This window comes from Panthera onca, chromosome X, assembly GCF_046562875.1.
Source record: "Panthera onca isolate mPanOnc1 chromosome X, mPanOnc1 haplotype 2, whole genome shotgun sequence".
Lineage (NCBI taxonomy): Eukaryota > Metazoa > Chordata > Mammalia > Carnivora > Felidae > Panthera > Panthera onca.
In genome coordinates, this window is record NC_138357.1 from 134,931 (window position 1) to 151,808 (window position 16,878).

Consider the following 16,878-nt stretch of genomic DNA (forward strand, 5'->3'; position numbering starts at 1 on the left):
TGCTTTCAAAAGCATTCTTATACATAAATAGACCAATGAACAGTTAAGTAATTTATCCCTAAAACATGCACATCATTTTTACTCAGGTGTGTATAAGAAAGGGAAATAAGCTTTTAAGTCTTTTTCTTTGGATTAAAGACATTTGGAAATTATTATTCAGGAATGCCAAATGTTCTCCTGGAAGAAATGTGTTTTCCAGTAGGAAATGCTGATGTAATTAAAAGGCATTAGTGTTGATAAAGAAGACCAAGAAACACTTGTGCTATGTGTGATCACGAAGAGTTCCAGTTGGCCTAAAGTATATGTCAAAGAAATGAATCAGAGAGCATGAATGAAAAGGTGTATGCAGATGGAAGAACAGGTAGCATGAGTCAGATTATGTGACACGTATATATTCAAGGCACGTGACTAGGATTACACAGATGGCTAGGTTTTACAAACTACATTGTTCTTTCATTTGGAAAATAGTCAAATGTAATATAATTTCCATTTACTGGCATTTATTGATAAATAAATGCAATTAGATTTAGGGCAGCAAATGTCCTTTCAGATACACACCAAACTACATAATAGCTAACAGATGCCAGTGTAGCCAAAGCAGTATGATCACACTCCAGTTTTCCCACACTGCAGTTAAATGGATGTTAAAATTTCTGATAATGTTTCTATACACCATAATGTCTACTCTCAAGTTTCACAAAAGAATTCTTCAAAACTAGTCAGATTAGAGAATTTATTAATCCACAAAGGATACTAAAACTAGTATTCAACAGCAGTCAAACCCAAACCCTAGAGTTGGCAGTTGACTATATTCAGTTTGGGCTTCTCCCAGACTGGAAAAAATTACCCACACTACCTCCTCTTCATACATCTCTAAAACACTAGCACATCCACTGTGGTTCTTTTATTTTTCTCTGGTAAGCCAGAAGAATTTGCCTTTCCACCTCCTATACTACCCATTCTATTAACCGTACAATTGCCCTAATTATCCACCAAAGAGAAAGAAATATATAAAAAACCACAACCTTCAACAATATTTAAACCATCATCTTTTCAAATCAACTGCAATGGGGGAAAGAGAGGATATCAAGCTCTGCAAAGTTTGTGAATGGTTAAAACTTTCTTCCTGAAAGTGAATACTAGGAGGACAAGGTTACATCTGTGTGTTTCTAATGGGCTAGCAAAATGTTCCCCATATGACTGAAAGAAAATGTTTAAAACTTTACCTGCACGGGCTCCTGGAAACAAGCAGCACCAACAAATTAATTACAATTCCCCAAGTAACAACAATTCTCCATTTATATTGTTTTCAAGCACCTAAAACTCTTCAATAGCAAAAGACATTAGGATGAGATGTTAGCAATGCTTTCTCTTGAATACTGTTGTGTGCACAAACAAAGTTCATCCAAAGTCTTAGTAGACAGTGTTTAAGACTGGTGGTTTCTACCTTGGTGATAGCTTTGTGCAATTGCAAACAAAAATGTTTCTCTAAGCAGATGACTCTAGTTAATGAACTAAAGAAACAAAAGCCTTTTTAAGGCTACTGCTGCAATAAATGGTTCAATCTGAAGTGCACTGGAATAAACTGGACAAAGATAAATCTGGAAGCATACAACAAGATTAAAAAAAAGAAATAGAAGAGAGTTGAAGAGACTGGCAGACACCATCTGTCAGTATTCAAAGGCTTGAATCACATGGATTGCTTTTAACTCCTTGTTCTCTCATATCCTTGGTTAATGATAACTTTTCCTTGTTTTATTTCTTCACACAACTTGGCCATGTAAATCCACCACAGAGAGGTGACACAATGATATAGATGAACACCTAGAGGGAGAGGGAAGGCAATTTGTTTTCTTGAATCTATCATAGGCTCATAAATAAGATATAAAGCAAAGCAAAAACCTATTAACAGATATTAGTTCCATTACAGTAGCAGTTGTGTAATAATATAATACACCAACCAAGTATTTTCAAAGGTAGAAGGGGAATTAAAATGATCCTTTTTATTATAGCTCTCACACGTTTGAATTCCACTATACTTTCTTCATTGGGAGAGAAAGCACTGGAGTTGTTTCTCTTCACTAGGAACCAGGCAGAATCAAGCTACATGAGTTAACTCTCATGAAACATCATTAATTATCAAGATCGCAAATTATCATAATTCTCCTGAAGTGTGATTTTATTATGAGCACATTTTTAGGTTTTACACATGCATTGCTTTTCATTATTAGGATGATTAGAAATATTTAAAAGTATAAGGAGAGATTCTACATCTACATAATCTATGAGCAAGAATGTTATGAAACTTTTAGTGAATAATGATATAATTACAATTACCGAATCAAAGGAAAGCTGACGATACAAGTAACAGTAAAAACACTAGTCCTATTGTAGATGTGTTAGCTTTTTAACTATTGTAATTTTAAAGTATGATTTTTTAATGGTATATGCTTGTTCACATTACTAAATTCCAAAGATATATTTATTTTAAAAATTAGGTTCACTGCATTAATTTAGTCATTTGTCTTTCTTTAAATTTCAACTTTTTTGAGATCTTTAAGTGGCTGATTTCATTACTCAGTGCCTGGAAAAAAATACATTTATGAATTCCATGCTCACTTCCAAAAGTCAGCAGAGTGTTTTTGCCTACTCTATAAATGTCAGGGAGGGGGATGGTTTATAGCAAATTCTGGCTATTAATGAATAGCTTAAACTCTACACACACACACACACACACACACACACACACACACACAGATATTCCAATTTGACATGAAGTTGACTATTTGCTACAGACGAAATATAAGGATTTTTAAAGCTAAAGTACAATATATTAGGTGACAACAGCTTTTGGGAAAGACTGATACTGCATTAAGAGCGGTGCTATGCATGTAGTAAGTAATCAATAAATACAGTCTGAATTTAACAATAATCTAGCTTTATAAATCAATCTAAATTCCCAGACCCAAGCAGAAGGAAGAAGGCTAAACTAAGGAGCCTAGAATGTGCCACCTGAGTATCCTGAGCAAGGAAACATTCAAGGCCATGGCACAATTTCCAGTAGAACATCAACAGATCGATGGCTGCCCTTCTCTGTTAGGTAGATCCAGCTATCTAAACTGGAGGTCTTTCAACAGGGGGTCAAGGAAAAGTGGAGCTGATTCAGAGGAATCTGCTCAGAATTAACTTTGGGCTTCTGCAAATGGCAACAGGATAGGGAGAAAGGCTGCTTTGCCCAGCCACAAACTACCTTCAATGTAAAGCATCTTCCTCCCACTCTCCTGAGAGCAGCAAGTCTCAAACTTTTGGTTCAGAACCTCTTTATACTCTTAAAATTTATTGAGGATTCCAAATAGCTCTTAAAATAAAAATAACAGACCCATTAGAGATAAACATAACTATTTTTCTCCAAGGTCAGTTTTATGTGTCAATTTTGCTAGGCTACAGCACACAGTTACCCAATCAAACACAAATCTAGGTGTTACTGTATTTTGTAGATGTGATTAAAGCTCATATATCAGTTGCTTTTCAGTAAAGCAGATTATCCTACATAATCTGAATTAGCCTAAATCAACCAGTTAGAAGTCCTTAAGGGCAGAGCTGAGGTTTCCTTGATGAAGAAGAAATTATGCCTGTGCATTACAGCTTTGTTCCTGCCCCAGAGGTCCAGCCTGCCCTTCCTGACAGCCTGCCCTGAGGATTTTGAACTTGCCTAGCCGTTCCCACCATAGCATAAGCTACTTCCCTGTGATGCATATCTTAATATATATCCGGAGAAATTCAAGGAGATGGTACATCTGTTACAAGGACAATTCCATGGAAAAAAAAAAGTTATACTAAGAATAATAAGAGTTCTTAGAAATTTAAAGCATGGCTATGAAAAATAAATACATAGAATGAAGAGAGCTGAAAAGAAAATTAACTTGCAGGAAGAGTGAACTGAATGATTCTTTCAGAATGCAATGCAAAAAGGAGTTTAAGCATATTAAAATGGTTACCAGACATTTAGGATAGTTCAGAAGAGGTCCAATTTATTTTTACATAGGGGTTACAAAAGGAGAACAGCATATAGACTCATTTATATTTATAGACAAGAGAAATACTAGATAAGAGAACTACTAAATAAACATTATGAAACAGAACTCATAATGCATTAAAGGAATACTACATAATAGCCACTTAGTATTTTATCCCAGAAATGAAAGGATAATTTTAAGTACGTTTATTAATGTAATTCTTTATATTAATATTAAATGTAGATAGTCATATTATTAATTCATTGGGAACAGAAATATCATTTCCCAAAATTAAATGCCTATTCCTGACTAAAACTTCAGGCAATCTAGAAACAAAAATAAAATTATTTAACTTGAAAATAAAAATCTAACAAGAATTCATTACTATTACTCTTAAAAATGAAATATTAGAAGCATTCCTATTAAAACCAGAAACTAAAGATGCCACTGATACCATAATTATTCCACATTGCTAGTAACTTTAAATTATATATATATATGTATACATACTTATATGTAATTACACAGAATTATATATAATGTGCATGTATAAATTTGATGAGGTTGAAATTATTAACAGATGGTATCATAATTTACCTATAGCAGGGGCCAGCACATTACAGCCCATGGCTTGTGAGCTAAGAATGGTTTTTATATTTTTAAAGGTTTGTTTTTAAAAAAAGGATATGTGACAGAGACTACATGCAGCCTAAAAAGCCTAAAATATTTACTACCTGGCACTTTACAGAACATTTGCTGACTCCTGACAGAAGAATCAGAATACAGAATAAACTGACCAACTACTATAACTAATAAGAGTTATGGAAAGTTGCCAGACACAAAAACAGATTAGAAAAGAAAAGAGAAATAAAGAAATGGAACATGCAATCAACTAGAAAATAGAAATGTAATTAGAAAATATGGAGTCAATTACAAAATGTATTTTTTTAAATACAAAAGGAGAGAGAGGGAGACACAGAATCCGAAGCAGGCTCCAGGCTCCGAGCTGTCAGCACAGAGCCCAACACGGGGCTCGAACTCACGAACCGTGAGATCATGACCTGAGCTGAAGTCGGAGGCTCAACCGACTGAGCCACACAGGCGCCCCACAAAATGTAATTTTAAAAGAACGCCATTTCAGTAGTGACAAAAACATTAAATATCCAGGAATATTTGGAATGCCTTGTATGACTCCTTACATATAAACATTCTCAATAGCAAGATGAGATGTAAGTAGAATATTTTGGAGTGAATTCATAGCAAAGCCTCTTCTTGCTCATGTGTCTTACCACGGAAAGTTATATGTAGCTCATTTCAGAGTGCTAACAACTGAGAAAGAATTCCAGCTTCGAACTTCTTAAAGTTTGAAAAATAAAGTAACACACTATAATGCCAAAAACTTACGATTGATACGATGATGATGATGATAGTGAGCTTGAGATTCTTCATACACATGGCTCGTGCAAGATTTCTGCTGGTTGTTTTGAAGGTCACAGACTAGGGGAAAAAAACATGAATTATTTGATCCCTGGCACTGACTGCATGACTGATTTGTAGTAATTTCTGTAACATTTTACTTTCATTAATCATGTTGAATCAAGAATTTATTACTGTCATCACAGGTAGAGACTAGCCATTCATAATCACTAGTTCTCAGAAGCAGGACTCTGTCAGGTATACAGTAAGCAGTATGAGCCCACTGGAAAAGCTTCACCCCTTTTTCTTCTCCACCAAAGTAATATGCATGGTGCCAAGCATCAGAAGTGGTTCTTCCTGCTAGTGTGAAAGCCTTTCCCTCTTTACGCTTTTCCAGTAAGAAAGGTTCCCTCTAAGTCAGTTGTTTGCAAACACATTTGCCTGTTCTGCCTAATATAATCGTGGGATTTGAGCCATAAAAATCTGTTCAATTTCCACAAGAAGGTTATGTATTTACTTGTATGAGGCCCAAAACCCAAGGACCTTTGCTTCATCCATTATCCATTTTCTTCTGCAAGAGTGACTTCTCAATAATTCCCACCAGGACACAAACAGTTTAAAACAACCGAACAACAAAATTCCCTAATAGCCCAGCAATTCCACTCCTAGGTATATACCAAACAAAGTTGTATGCTCAAGTTCACCAAAAGTGGAAGAAACATTTCAATTATACATATACTTCAGATACTCAAGAAGGTAGAGGAAAGTATGCATCTGCAAAGGAAACATGTGGAAGATCTAAAAAAGAACCAAATCAAACTTGTAGAGACAAAAAATATATGAGGAGGGAATAATAACAGATTACAAACCACAAAAGAAATGTAATAGAAAGTATCCAAAATGAAATGCAGAAAGAAAAAAGGCTGAAAAAATGAACAGATCAATGGGACAAAATAGAGAATCTAGAATTAGAATGGAATCCCAACAGGTGAGCATGGATAAACAAATTGTGGTAGGTAAATTTATACAATGGAATAGTATAAAACAATAAAATAAACTATTACCACGTGCAACAATGTGGATGAATCTCATAGGCCTAATAGTGAAAGAGGCCAGAGAGAAAACAGTATATAACATATGAATCCATTTCTATACATTTAAAAACAAGCAAAACATCATCTAGAGTGAAATAAGTCATAAAATGGCTACTTCTGTTGGGGATTATTAATAGGAAGGAGCATGAGGCAGCTTTCTGAGGTATTGGAAATGTTTTTCATCTTGACACAAGCAGTGGTTACATAGGTATAGATATATGTGTAAGACTACTGAATGGTACACTTGCCGCACTTTATCCTATATAGGTTATTCCTCCATAAAGAGAGACATCTGTTAGTTAATTAGTATCTTTCGTTATTCCGGGTCACACAGCCAACAAAATTAAAGACTTATTTGGAAAGTACAAACTATACTAACACTGGCCAAACACAGACTGTTCTAGCTAAATATAGGGCAATCTTCATAGATTAAGAATTTGGTCTGCAGATCTGGAATCAGATACTTCTTTGCCCCACAGCAATGGGTGACAAAGTGAGCCATTATAAAAACTTGGTATTCTGACTTGCTGTATGGTACCGCCCTTCCTCCAATTTCCATGTGCTTTGACTGAAATAAAACTATTATCCTCCTAAGAACTATTGTTAATAGATGTCTCTATAAAACTAACAGTAACAGTAAACATTGAAATAACTCTTATTTTGCACCAGATACTGTGTTAGGCATTTTGCATGCATTACCTGCTTTAATGAGGTACATCTCCATTTTACAGATGATGAGGACTGAGGCATAGAGAGGTTAAGTAATTTGCCTAAGATCACAAAACTACTAAGTGGCAAAGATGTGATTCATCCCAGGCATCCTGACTGTGGAGCTTGTGCTCCTAACCACTATGATCTAGCTGCCAGTAAGAATAAACATGATTACTTACTGATCCATTTCAAGGTGTAAACTACTCTATATTTAAATTTGTAATTGTGTAGACCTAAAATTTAACTGATCTCTGCCCTCCATCTACTCACATCTATTCACTGTATATCTATCATCTTTTCCTCAAAACCTTCATCCACTTTCCGGATGGAAAGTGCAAAGACACATATAACTGTAGCATAAGTAGGGCTCATTGGCCCTTCCCAATATCAAATGACTCTTGCTTGATACAATGAAGGCTCAAGCTGCCATGGTCAGCAAGAAAGAGACTGAACTGTTCAGTTTTCATGATTCATGCTGGCTCACAACTGGCCTGCATATTTGTTTCATGTTTCACAAAAATGTATAGAAACTGGTATATGCTGCTGAGCTAAATTATAAAGGCACCAATCTAAAGCTTTACAAAACTGTTTCCATACTGTATATTGAGTATATTCCCCAAACCAAAATTTTCTTAATGGCTTCTAATGGCTTGTGGCTTTTATTCTATACCTATACCTCATTATTATCCTCATCATCACAACATTATCACATAATGGAGGTTAGAAAGGAAAAAAAATTGCAAATTATTAAATTTAACATATTTCCCTATTATGTTAGCCATCAACCACAGTTTCTCTACTTTATTTAGACCCTGAAAAAATATTACCATATCCCATACTTACCGAATCCACAAGATTTTCTGTTTTATCTATCAATAATTCCAATCTTTCTCCTCGCTGAGCTACCAAATCTGAAAATGTTGGGAAAAAAACCCAGTAAATATCATTTTATATTATAAATCTTCTATTTTTGTTTTTAAGACAAATATGATTTTAATTGTAGTTGGTATTCTTGACAACTCATTTACTACAGGAGCACCTTTAAGTAATAAAAGACTTTAGTAAAGCTGACCAACTAAAGTAGGGATTGGCAGATTTTGTTTCTGTAAAAGGCCAGATACTAAATGTTTTAGGCTTTCTGGGGCAAATGGTCTCTGCTGCAATTACTCAACTCTGTCAGACATAGACAATATGTAAACAAATGGGCATGATGGTATTCCAATGAAACTTTATGTGGATTTGATCCAAAGGCTATAGTTTGTAAAGCTCTAAATTAAGGGTATGATTTGAGAGTTTTCAAAAATGGAGCCCTCAACATGAGTGAGAGTTGGACACTTCCAGAATTTCAGTGTGAGAAGTTCCACAGATGCTCTCTCCAACAAAACAACTATAACTTGAAAAATTATGAAAACAAACCACAGCTACCACCATTTAAAGTGTCCTACGGGCATACCGCAAATGGGAGAAACATACACAAGAAAATTAACTAATTCTTAGTAAAAACAGTGAGTCTACAGCATTTGAACCATGAACTGCCCCATCTTTCAGCACACTGACACAGAAGTTCTAGTCCTGGCAAGTAAAGCCAGGAGGCTCTCTTTCCCTCCAGGTCCCAGTCAAAGGCTATGCTTTCTCCCCACAAGGGACAAGTCATTAACATTTCTCCTCCTATCCCACGCTACCCCTAGCTCCATAATGCAAAAGCTCTGTTCCAGCAAGGCACACCTGATAGGCCTGGGTTCCTTTCCTTCACCTACTGCCACACATAGGGCAGAAGCTCTATTGGAAGCTTTATTAGATTACACTGGAGTAATTTATGTCTGGGGGACCTCTTACCAAAGAATACAGCAATTAGCCTGCAATTAGTGGAGGCTGACATCTGGGTGTGACAACAACAGAGGCAGACCAGCTATCAGCCTGACAGGGACATTAGGAAAAGAGACACTCGAAGAGGATTGTGTCATTCCAGGGTGACTGCATACGCTCAAGGCTATTCCCTCTGAGAAATGACATTAGAGGCTGCACACTGTAGGAGAACTCAAGTTCAAAGAAAAAGTGCAGCCCAGTCACTAAGCAAATAAACAACAAAACAACAAACTCTGGAGGATGGGAATCAGTACCCAGAGTTGCTATGATACATTACCTAAAACATCCAGTTTTCAACAAAAAATTATGAGATATGAAAAAAAGAGGAAACTGTGATCTACAGGGAAAAGAGCACAGGTTGGAAACTTACCTGGGGGGGGGGTGTCACCTATTGGACTTAGCAGTGGAATGATATTTAAAAATCAGTAACAGAAGGAAAGCTTACGGGGTGAAGCAAAAGCAGTTCATAGAAGGAAATTTAAAGCAGTAAACATCTACATTAAAAAGAAGGAAAATGTTATGGACTGAATCATATCCCCCCAAATTCATATATTGAAGCCCCTAACCCCTAATGTGATGGCTTTGGAGATAGGGGCCTTTAGGAGATAATTAGGTTTAGATGAGGCCATGAGGGCTTATGGTAGGATTAGTACACTTGTAAGAAGAGACACCAAAGAACTTACTCTGTCTTACTTTCTACCATGTTAAGACATAGTGATAGGGGCCATCTGCAATCTGGGAAGAGAGTTCTCACCAGAATTTGACTAGGTAGAATATGACTAGGAAGGCACCTTGATCTTGGACTTCAAGCCTCCAGAATTGTGAAACAATGAATTTCTGTTATTTAAACCACACAGTCTACAATAATGTTTTTATAGTAGCCTGAGCAGAGTAAGAAAAAAAGATTTCATACTAATAACCTTTCTACCTTAATGAATTGGAAAAAGGAAGAGCATACTAAATCCAAAGCTAACAGAAGGAAGGAAATAAAAATTAGAACAGAAAAATTTAAAACACAGTAGAGAAAAACACTAGAGAAAAATCAGTGAAACCAGAAATAGGTTTTTGGAAAAGATCAACAAAATTGACAAATCTTTGCATAAACTGACCAAAAAAAAGAAAGGAGAGACAACTCAAATTACTGAAATAATCACTATCAACTTCACAGAAGTGAAAGGGATCCTAAGAGAATGCTACGAATAAGAGTATGTCAATGCATTAGATAACTTAGATAAAATGGGCAAATTCCTAGAAAGACATAAACCATCAAAACAGACTCAAGAAGAAACAGACAATTTGAACAGTTATAATAGACTGAATAATTATAATTTTTAAATTTGAGTATAGTTGACCCACAATGTTACATTCGTTTCAGCTGCACAACACAGTGATTCAACTTGTTATGCTCTGCTTACAAGTGTAGCTACCATCTGTCACCATATACTACTATCATTGACTACATTCCCTATGCTCTACCTTTCATCCTTATGACTTGTTAACTCCCATAACTGTATCTCCCACTCCCCTTTCCCCATTTTGCCCATCTCACACCATCCTCCCTTCTTGCAGCCATCAATTTTTTGTCTATATTTATGAGTCTATTTCTGCTTTTTTGATATATTCATTTGTTGTTTAGATTCCACATATGACTGAAATCATATGGTATCTGTCTTTCTCAATATGACTTATTTAACTTAGCATAATACCCTCTAGCTGCATCCATGTAGCTACAAATGGCAAGATATCTTTTTTATAGCTGCATAATATTCCATTATATGTACATACCACATCATTTTTATCCATTCATCTATCAATGAGCACTTAGCTTGCTTCTATATCTTCCTTATTGTAAATAATTCTGGAATAAACACAGGTATGCACATATCTTTTCCAAATAATGTTTTCATTTTCTTTGGGTAAATACTCTGAGGTGCAATTATTGTATCATATGGTATTTCGATTTTTAATTTTCTGAGGAACTGCCATACTGTTTGGACAGAGGCTGTAACAATTTATGTACCCACAAACACTGCATGAGGGTTTTTTCCCACATCCTCACAGGTACTTGTTGTATCTTGTGTTTTTGATACTAGCCATTCTCACAGATGTAATATGATATTTCATTGTAGTTTTGATTTGCATTTTCCTGATGAGGAGTGATGTTGAGCATCTTTTCATGGGTCTGTTCGCCATCTAGTTGTCTTTGGCAAAATGTCTATTCAGGTCTTCTGCCCATTTTTTAATCAGGTTATTTGACTGGGGCATTGAGTTGTACAAGTTTTTAAAATATATTTTAGATATTAAACCCTTATCAGATGTGTCATCTGCAAATATCTTCAACTAAGTACATTGCCTTTTTGTTTTGTTGATGGTTTCCTTCACTATGCAAAAGCTTTTTATTTTGATGCCGTCCCAATAGTTAATTTTTGCTTGTTTCCCTTGCCTCAACAGACCTATTTAGAAAAATGTTGCTAAGGCAATGTCAAAGAAATTACTTCCAGTGTTCTCTTCTAGGATTTTTATGGTTTCAGGTTGCACATTTATTTCCTTAACCCATTTTCAGTTTACTTTCATGTATGGTTAAAGAAAGTGGTCCAGTTTCATTCTTTTGTATGTAGCTGTCCAGTTTTCTCAACACCGTTCCTTAAAGAGAGTGTCTATTCGGAGTCTTTTGTGGTTCCACACAAATTTTAGTTTTAGTTGTTCTAGTTCTGTGAAAAATACTACTGGTATTTTGATAGGGATTGTATTGAGTCTGTAGATTGCTTTGGGCTAGTATGGACATTATAACAATATTAATTCTTCGAATCCATGAGCATGGGATAATAGCTTTCTGTTTGCTTTTGTTGTCTTCAATTTCTTTCATGGACCTTTTTCTAGTTTTCAGATTACAAGGCTTTTGCCTCCTTGGTCAAATTTATTCTTAGGTAGTGTATTTTACTGTATTTTATTTATTTTATTTTGGTACAACTGCAAGTGGAATTTTTTTAATTTCTCCTTCTGCTACTTTAGTTATAAGCATACAAACTACTGATTTCTGAGTATTATTTTTGTATCCTGCAATTTTACTGAATTTATTACCTCTAGTACATTTTGGTGGAGTCTTTAGGGTTTTCTATGTATACTATCATGTCATCTGCAACGAGACAGCTCAACTTCTTCTTTTACCAATATGGATGCCACTTATTTCTTTTTACTGTCTGCTATGGCTAGGACTTCTAGTACTATGTTGAATAAAAGTGGTGAGAGTGGACATTCTTGTCTTATTGCTGATCTTAAAGGAAAAGCACTGCAAGTTTTACTACTGACCATGATGTCAGCTGTGGATTTGTCATATGGCTTTATTATATTGAATTATGTTCCTTCTAAAACCAGTTTGCTGAGAGTTTTATAGTGAATGGATATTGAATTTTGTCAAATGCTTTTTCCCCACCTATTGAGATGACTGTATGATTTTTATCCTTTGTTTTGTTGATATGGTGTATTTCATTGATTGATTTATAAATGTGTAACCATCCTTGCATCCCCATTATCAATCCTACTTGATTGTGGTAATGATCCTTTTAACGTATTGCTGGATGTGGTTTACTAATATCTTGTCAAGGATTTTTGAATCTATGTTCATCAGGGATATTGACCTGTTTTCTTTTTCTGTGATGTCTTTGTCTGGTTTTGATATCAGGGTAATGCTGGCCTCATAGAATATATTTGAAAGATTTCCTTCCTCTTCTACTTTTTGGAATAGTTTGAGGAGAATGGGTACTAACTCTTCTTTAAACGTTTGGTGGAATTCCCCTGTGAATCCATCTGGTCTTGAACTTTTAATTTTTGGTAGGTTTTTAATTCTGATTTAATTTTGTTACTAGTAATTGGTCTTTCCGATTTTCTCTTTCTTCTTAATTCAGTTTTGGAATATTGTATGTCTCTAGAAAGTTATCCATTTCTTCTAGGTTGCCCAATTTCTTGGCATGTAATTTTTCAAAGTAGTCTATTATAACCTTTTTATTACTTTGGTGTTGGTGATTACTTCCATTTCATTTCTGATTTTATTTATATGGGTCCTTCTCTATTTTTCCTTCCTTCCTTCCTTCCTTCCTTCCTTCCTTCCTTCTTTCCTTCCCTTTCCTTTCCTTTCCTTTCCTTCCCTCCCTCCCTTCCTTCCTTCCTTCGAGTGAGTGAGTGAGTGAGTGAGCACACACAAATGGAGGAAAGGGGCAGGGGGAGAGAAATAATCTTAAGCAGGCTCTGTGCTCAGCAAGGAGACTAATGCGTGGCTTGATCCCACAATTGTAAGATCATGACCCAAGCCAAAATTAAGAGTTGGACGCTTAACTGACTGAGTTACCCAGGTACCCCTTTATTTTTTAAATTAAAATAATTTTATGCATTTGAGTTATTTCAGTATTTAATAATATAATTTTACTTTGAGAGCCATTTAAGGCCTTAACTGTGTGACAGGTGGTGTTTAGCCATCATATAGACTGTTTTGTTTAGTAAACAATCAGGTAATTAGTAAAAGGCATATTTATAGAAACAAGAAAAATATAGATTAATATATAGTATATATATTACATACCAACATGGTTCACTGGCTTTCCATATATATATATATATATATATATAAATATATATAAAACAGAGCAAATTACAAACCCAGGGTCTGCCAGTGCTGCCAGTGAAAAGTTTTTTAGATGTCAGGCTTGAAGCATCCTCAAATGGGAGTTGGAACAAACAGCAGGAATCAGAAGGGTTTTTCTGGTTTGTAATCCAAATGTCTGTGATGATCTTTTTGAACGGCCCATTTTAAGAAGGAATTATTAGTATAAATTGGGGAAAGGAGAATGAAAAAGAAAGGTACAACCATCATAAGAGAAGTTTGACGTCTTTCACAGGTTCACAGGAATGAGAAGGCACATTGGTTTGCTCATTAGTTTCCTGTGAAGGGGGTACAGGTTTTATTTTGGATATAGGAGCCCATGAAAAATGCCCCTATAGCTTTACTGCAGTGGGTGACATAATATGACCCAGTATCGCCCCTCCACAGTGATAGGAGGAACAAAGGCAAGAAGGAGATGGCAGGTAAAATTAAATTTCCTCATAACCTGCAGCCCATTGACAGATACTTAAGGCAAGCAAGCACAGCATTTCTCCAGGAACCCCCTATGGTCCTAATGTTAATGCTTTGCTAGAGGGGAAAACAACCTTAGCTTGACAATAGCAAGGCCTCAGGTATCTTAGGAGTCTTCTTTAGCATATCAAAGTCCCTCTGGAGGCCTCCCCTTTGACTGTACCCCCCCCCCAACTCCATAGTATAAAACCAACCATTCTTCACAACCCCAATGTAGCTCTTTCTGCCCATGGGTCACCTTTTGCACCATAAATGAATGAATGAATGAATACATTTTAATTCCAGCAAATAACATACAGTGTTGTATCAGCTTCAGTTGTACAATATAGTGATTCAATAGTTCCATATATTACTCAGTGTTCATCAAGATAAGTGTATTCTTAATCCCCTTTACCCGTTTCACACCACTCCCCACCTACCTCCCCACTGTTAATCTTCTGTTCACTATAATGAAGAGTATGATTTTTGATTTGTCTCTTTTTTCCCTTTGTTCATTTGTTTTGTTCATTAATTATACAAGATTGAACTCATGGTATTTACCTTTCTCTGACTAGCATATTTAACTCAGTACTATACTCTAGATTGATCCATGTTATTGCAAATAAAAAGATTTCATTATTTTTCATGGCTGAATAATATTCCTGTGTGTCTAACATTTTCATCCATCCATTCATCTATTAATGAACACTTGGGCTGCTTCCATAGTTTGGCTATTGTAAATAAGGCTACTATGAACATAGGCATGCATATATACCTCTGAATTAGTGCTTTGTATTCTTTGGGGAAATACACAGTAGTGCTATTAAGGATAGTAAGGCAGCTCTATTTTTAACTTTCTGAGGAGCTTCCATATGGTTTTCTACAGTGGCTGCACACTTTATTCCCACCAATAGTACAAGAGGGTTCCTTTTTCTCCACATCCTTTCCAGCACTTTTTTGTTTCTTGAGTTTTTAATTTTAGCCATTCTGACAGGTGTGAGGCAACAGCTTATCATGGTTTTGATTAGCATTTCCCTAATGACAAGTGATGTTGAGATCATTTCAGGTGTCTGTTGGCCATCTGAATGTCTTCTTTGGAGAAATATCTGTTCATGTCTTCTGCCCATTTTTTAATTAGAATATTTGGCTTAAATTTTTAGTGTTGTACAAGTTCTTTAAATATTTTGGAAAAAACCTTTTATCAGATATATCATTTGCAAATATCTTCTTCCATTCATAGATTCTTTTAGTTTTGTAGTTTCCTTCACTGTACAGAACCTTTTCATTTTGATGAAGTCCCAATAGTTTATTTTTGCTTTTGTTTCCCTTCCCTCAGGGGACATTATCTTGGAAGATGTTGCTACAACTGTCAGAGAAAATACTGTTTGTGCTCTTCTCTAGGATTTTTATAGTTTCAGGTCTCACATTTAGGTCTTTAATAGATTTTGAATTTAATTTTGTGTATGATATAAGGAAGAGGTCCAGTTTCATTCTTTTGCATGTTGCTGTCCAGTGTTCCCAACACCATTTGTTGAAGAGACTATCTTTTTCCCATTGCATATTCTTGTCTCCTTTGTCAACGATTAATTGATCTTATAATTGTGGGTTTATTTCTGGGCTCTCTGTCCCATTCCATTAATTTGTATGCCGGTACCATAGTGTTTTGATCACTATAGCTTTGTAATGTAACTTAAGTCTGGAATTGTGACATCTCCAATTTTTTCATTTTCAATATTGCTTTGGCTATTGGGGTCTTCTAGCTCTGTGAAAAATGATGGTGGTACTTTGACAGGGTTTGCATTAAATGTATAGACAGCTTTGGGTAGTATAGATGTTTTAACAATATTTTTTCTTACAATCCATGAGCATGGAATGCTTTTCCATTTCTTTGTGTTATCTTCAATTTATTTCATCAAAGTTTGATAGTTTTCAGAGTACAGGTCTTTTCACCTCTTTGGTTAAGTTTATTCCTAGGTATTTTATTATATTTGGCGCAACTGTAAAAAGAATTGTTTTGTTAAGTTCTCTTTCTGCTGGTTCATTAATTAACGTATACAAATGCAATGGATTTCTATACATCTATTTTGCATCTTGCGACTTTATGGAATTCATTTATCAGCTGTAGTTTTTTGATGGAGTCTTTAGGGTTTTCTATACAGAATATCACATCATCTGCACACAGTGAAAGTTTTACATCTTCCTTACCAATTTGGATGCCTTTTATTTCTTATGTTGTCTGACTGCTATGTCTAGGACTTCCAGTAGTATGTTGATTAAAAGTGGTGAGAACAGACATCTTTGTCTTGTTCCTGACCTTAGGGGTAAAGCTCTCAGGATTTCACCACTGAGTATGATGTTAGCCATGGGTTTTTCATATACGGCTTTTATTACGTTGAGGCATGCTCCCTCTAAACCTACTTTGCTGAGGGTTTTTATCATGAATGGATGTTGTACAATGTCAAGTGCTTTTTCTGCATCCTTTGAAATGATAATATAGTTTTTATCTTTTCTCCTCCTGATGTGATGTGTTACATTAATTGATTTGCAAATACTGAACCACGCTTGTGGCCCAGGAATAAATCCCACTTGCATGTGGTGAATGATTTTTTTGATGTATTGCTGATTTGGTTTGCTAGTTATTTTGTTGGACTTTTGCGTCTATGTTCAT

General features: G+C 35.4%; 1 protein-coding gene across 2 annotated transcripts in view; it reads right to left on the bottom strand.

Moving 5' to 3' along the window:
- Positions 1 to 1,567: 1,567 nt before the first annotated feature.
- The window catches only part of VAMP7 (vesicle associated membrane protein 7), a 54,212-nt gene continuing 38,901 nt past the window's right edge, over positions 1,568 to 16,878 (bottom strand). For both annotated transcript variants that reach the window (XM_081792898.1, XM_081792897.1), the window contains 3 exons: positions 8,081 to 8,148; positions 5,421 to 5,513; positions 1,568 to 1,824 (listed from right to left, as the gene is read on the bottom strand). In XM_081792898.1, coding sequence (XP_081649024.1) covers positions 1,756 to 1,824; positions 5,421 to 5,513; positions 8,081 to 8,148 — 230 coding nt within the window. In that variant the 3' untranslated portion in view covers positions 1,568 to 1,755. The remainder of the gene's footprint in view (positions 1,825 to 5,420; positions 5,514 to 8,080; positions 8,149 to 16,878) is intronic.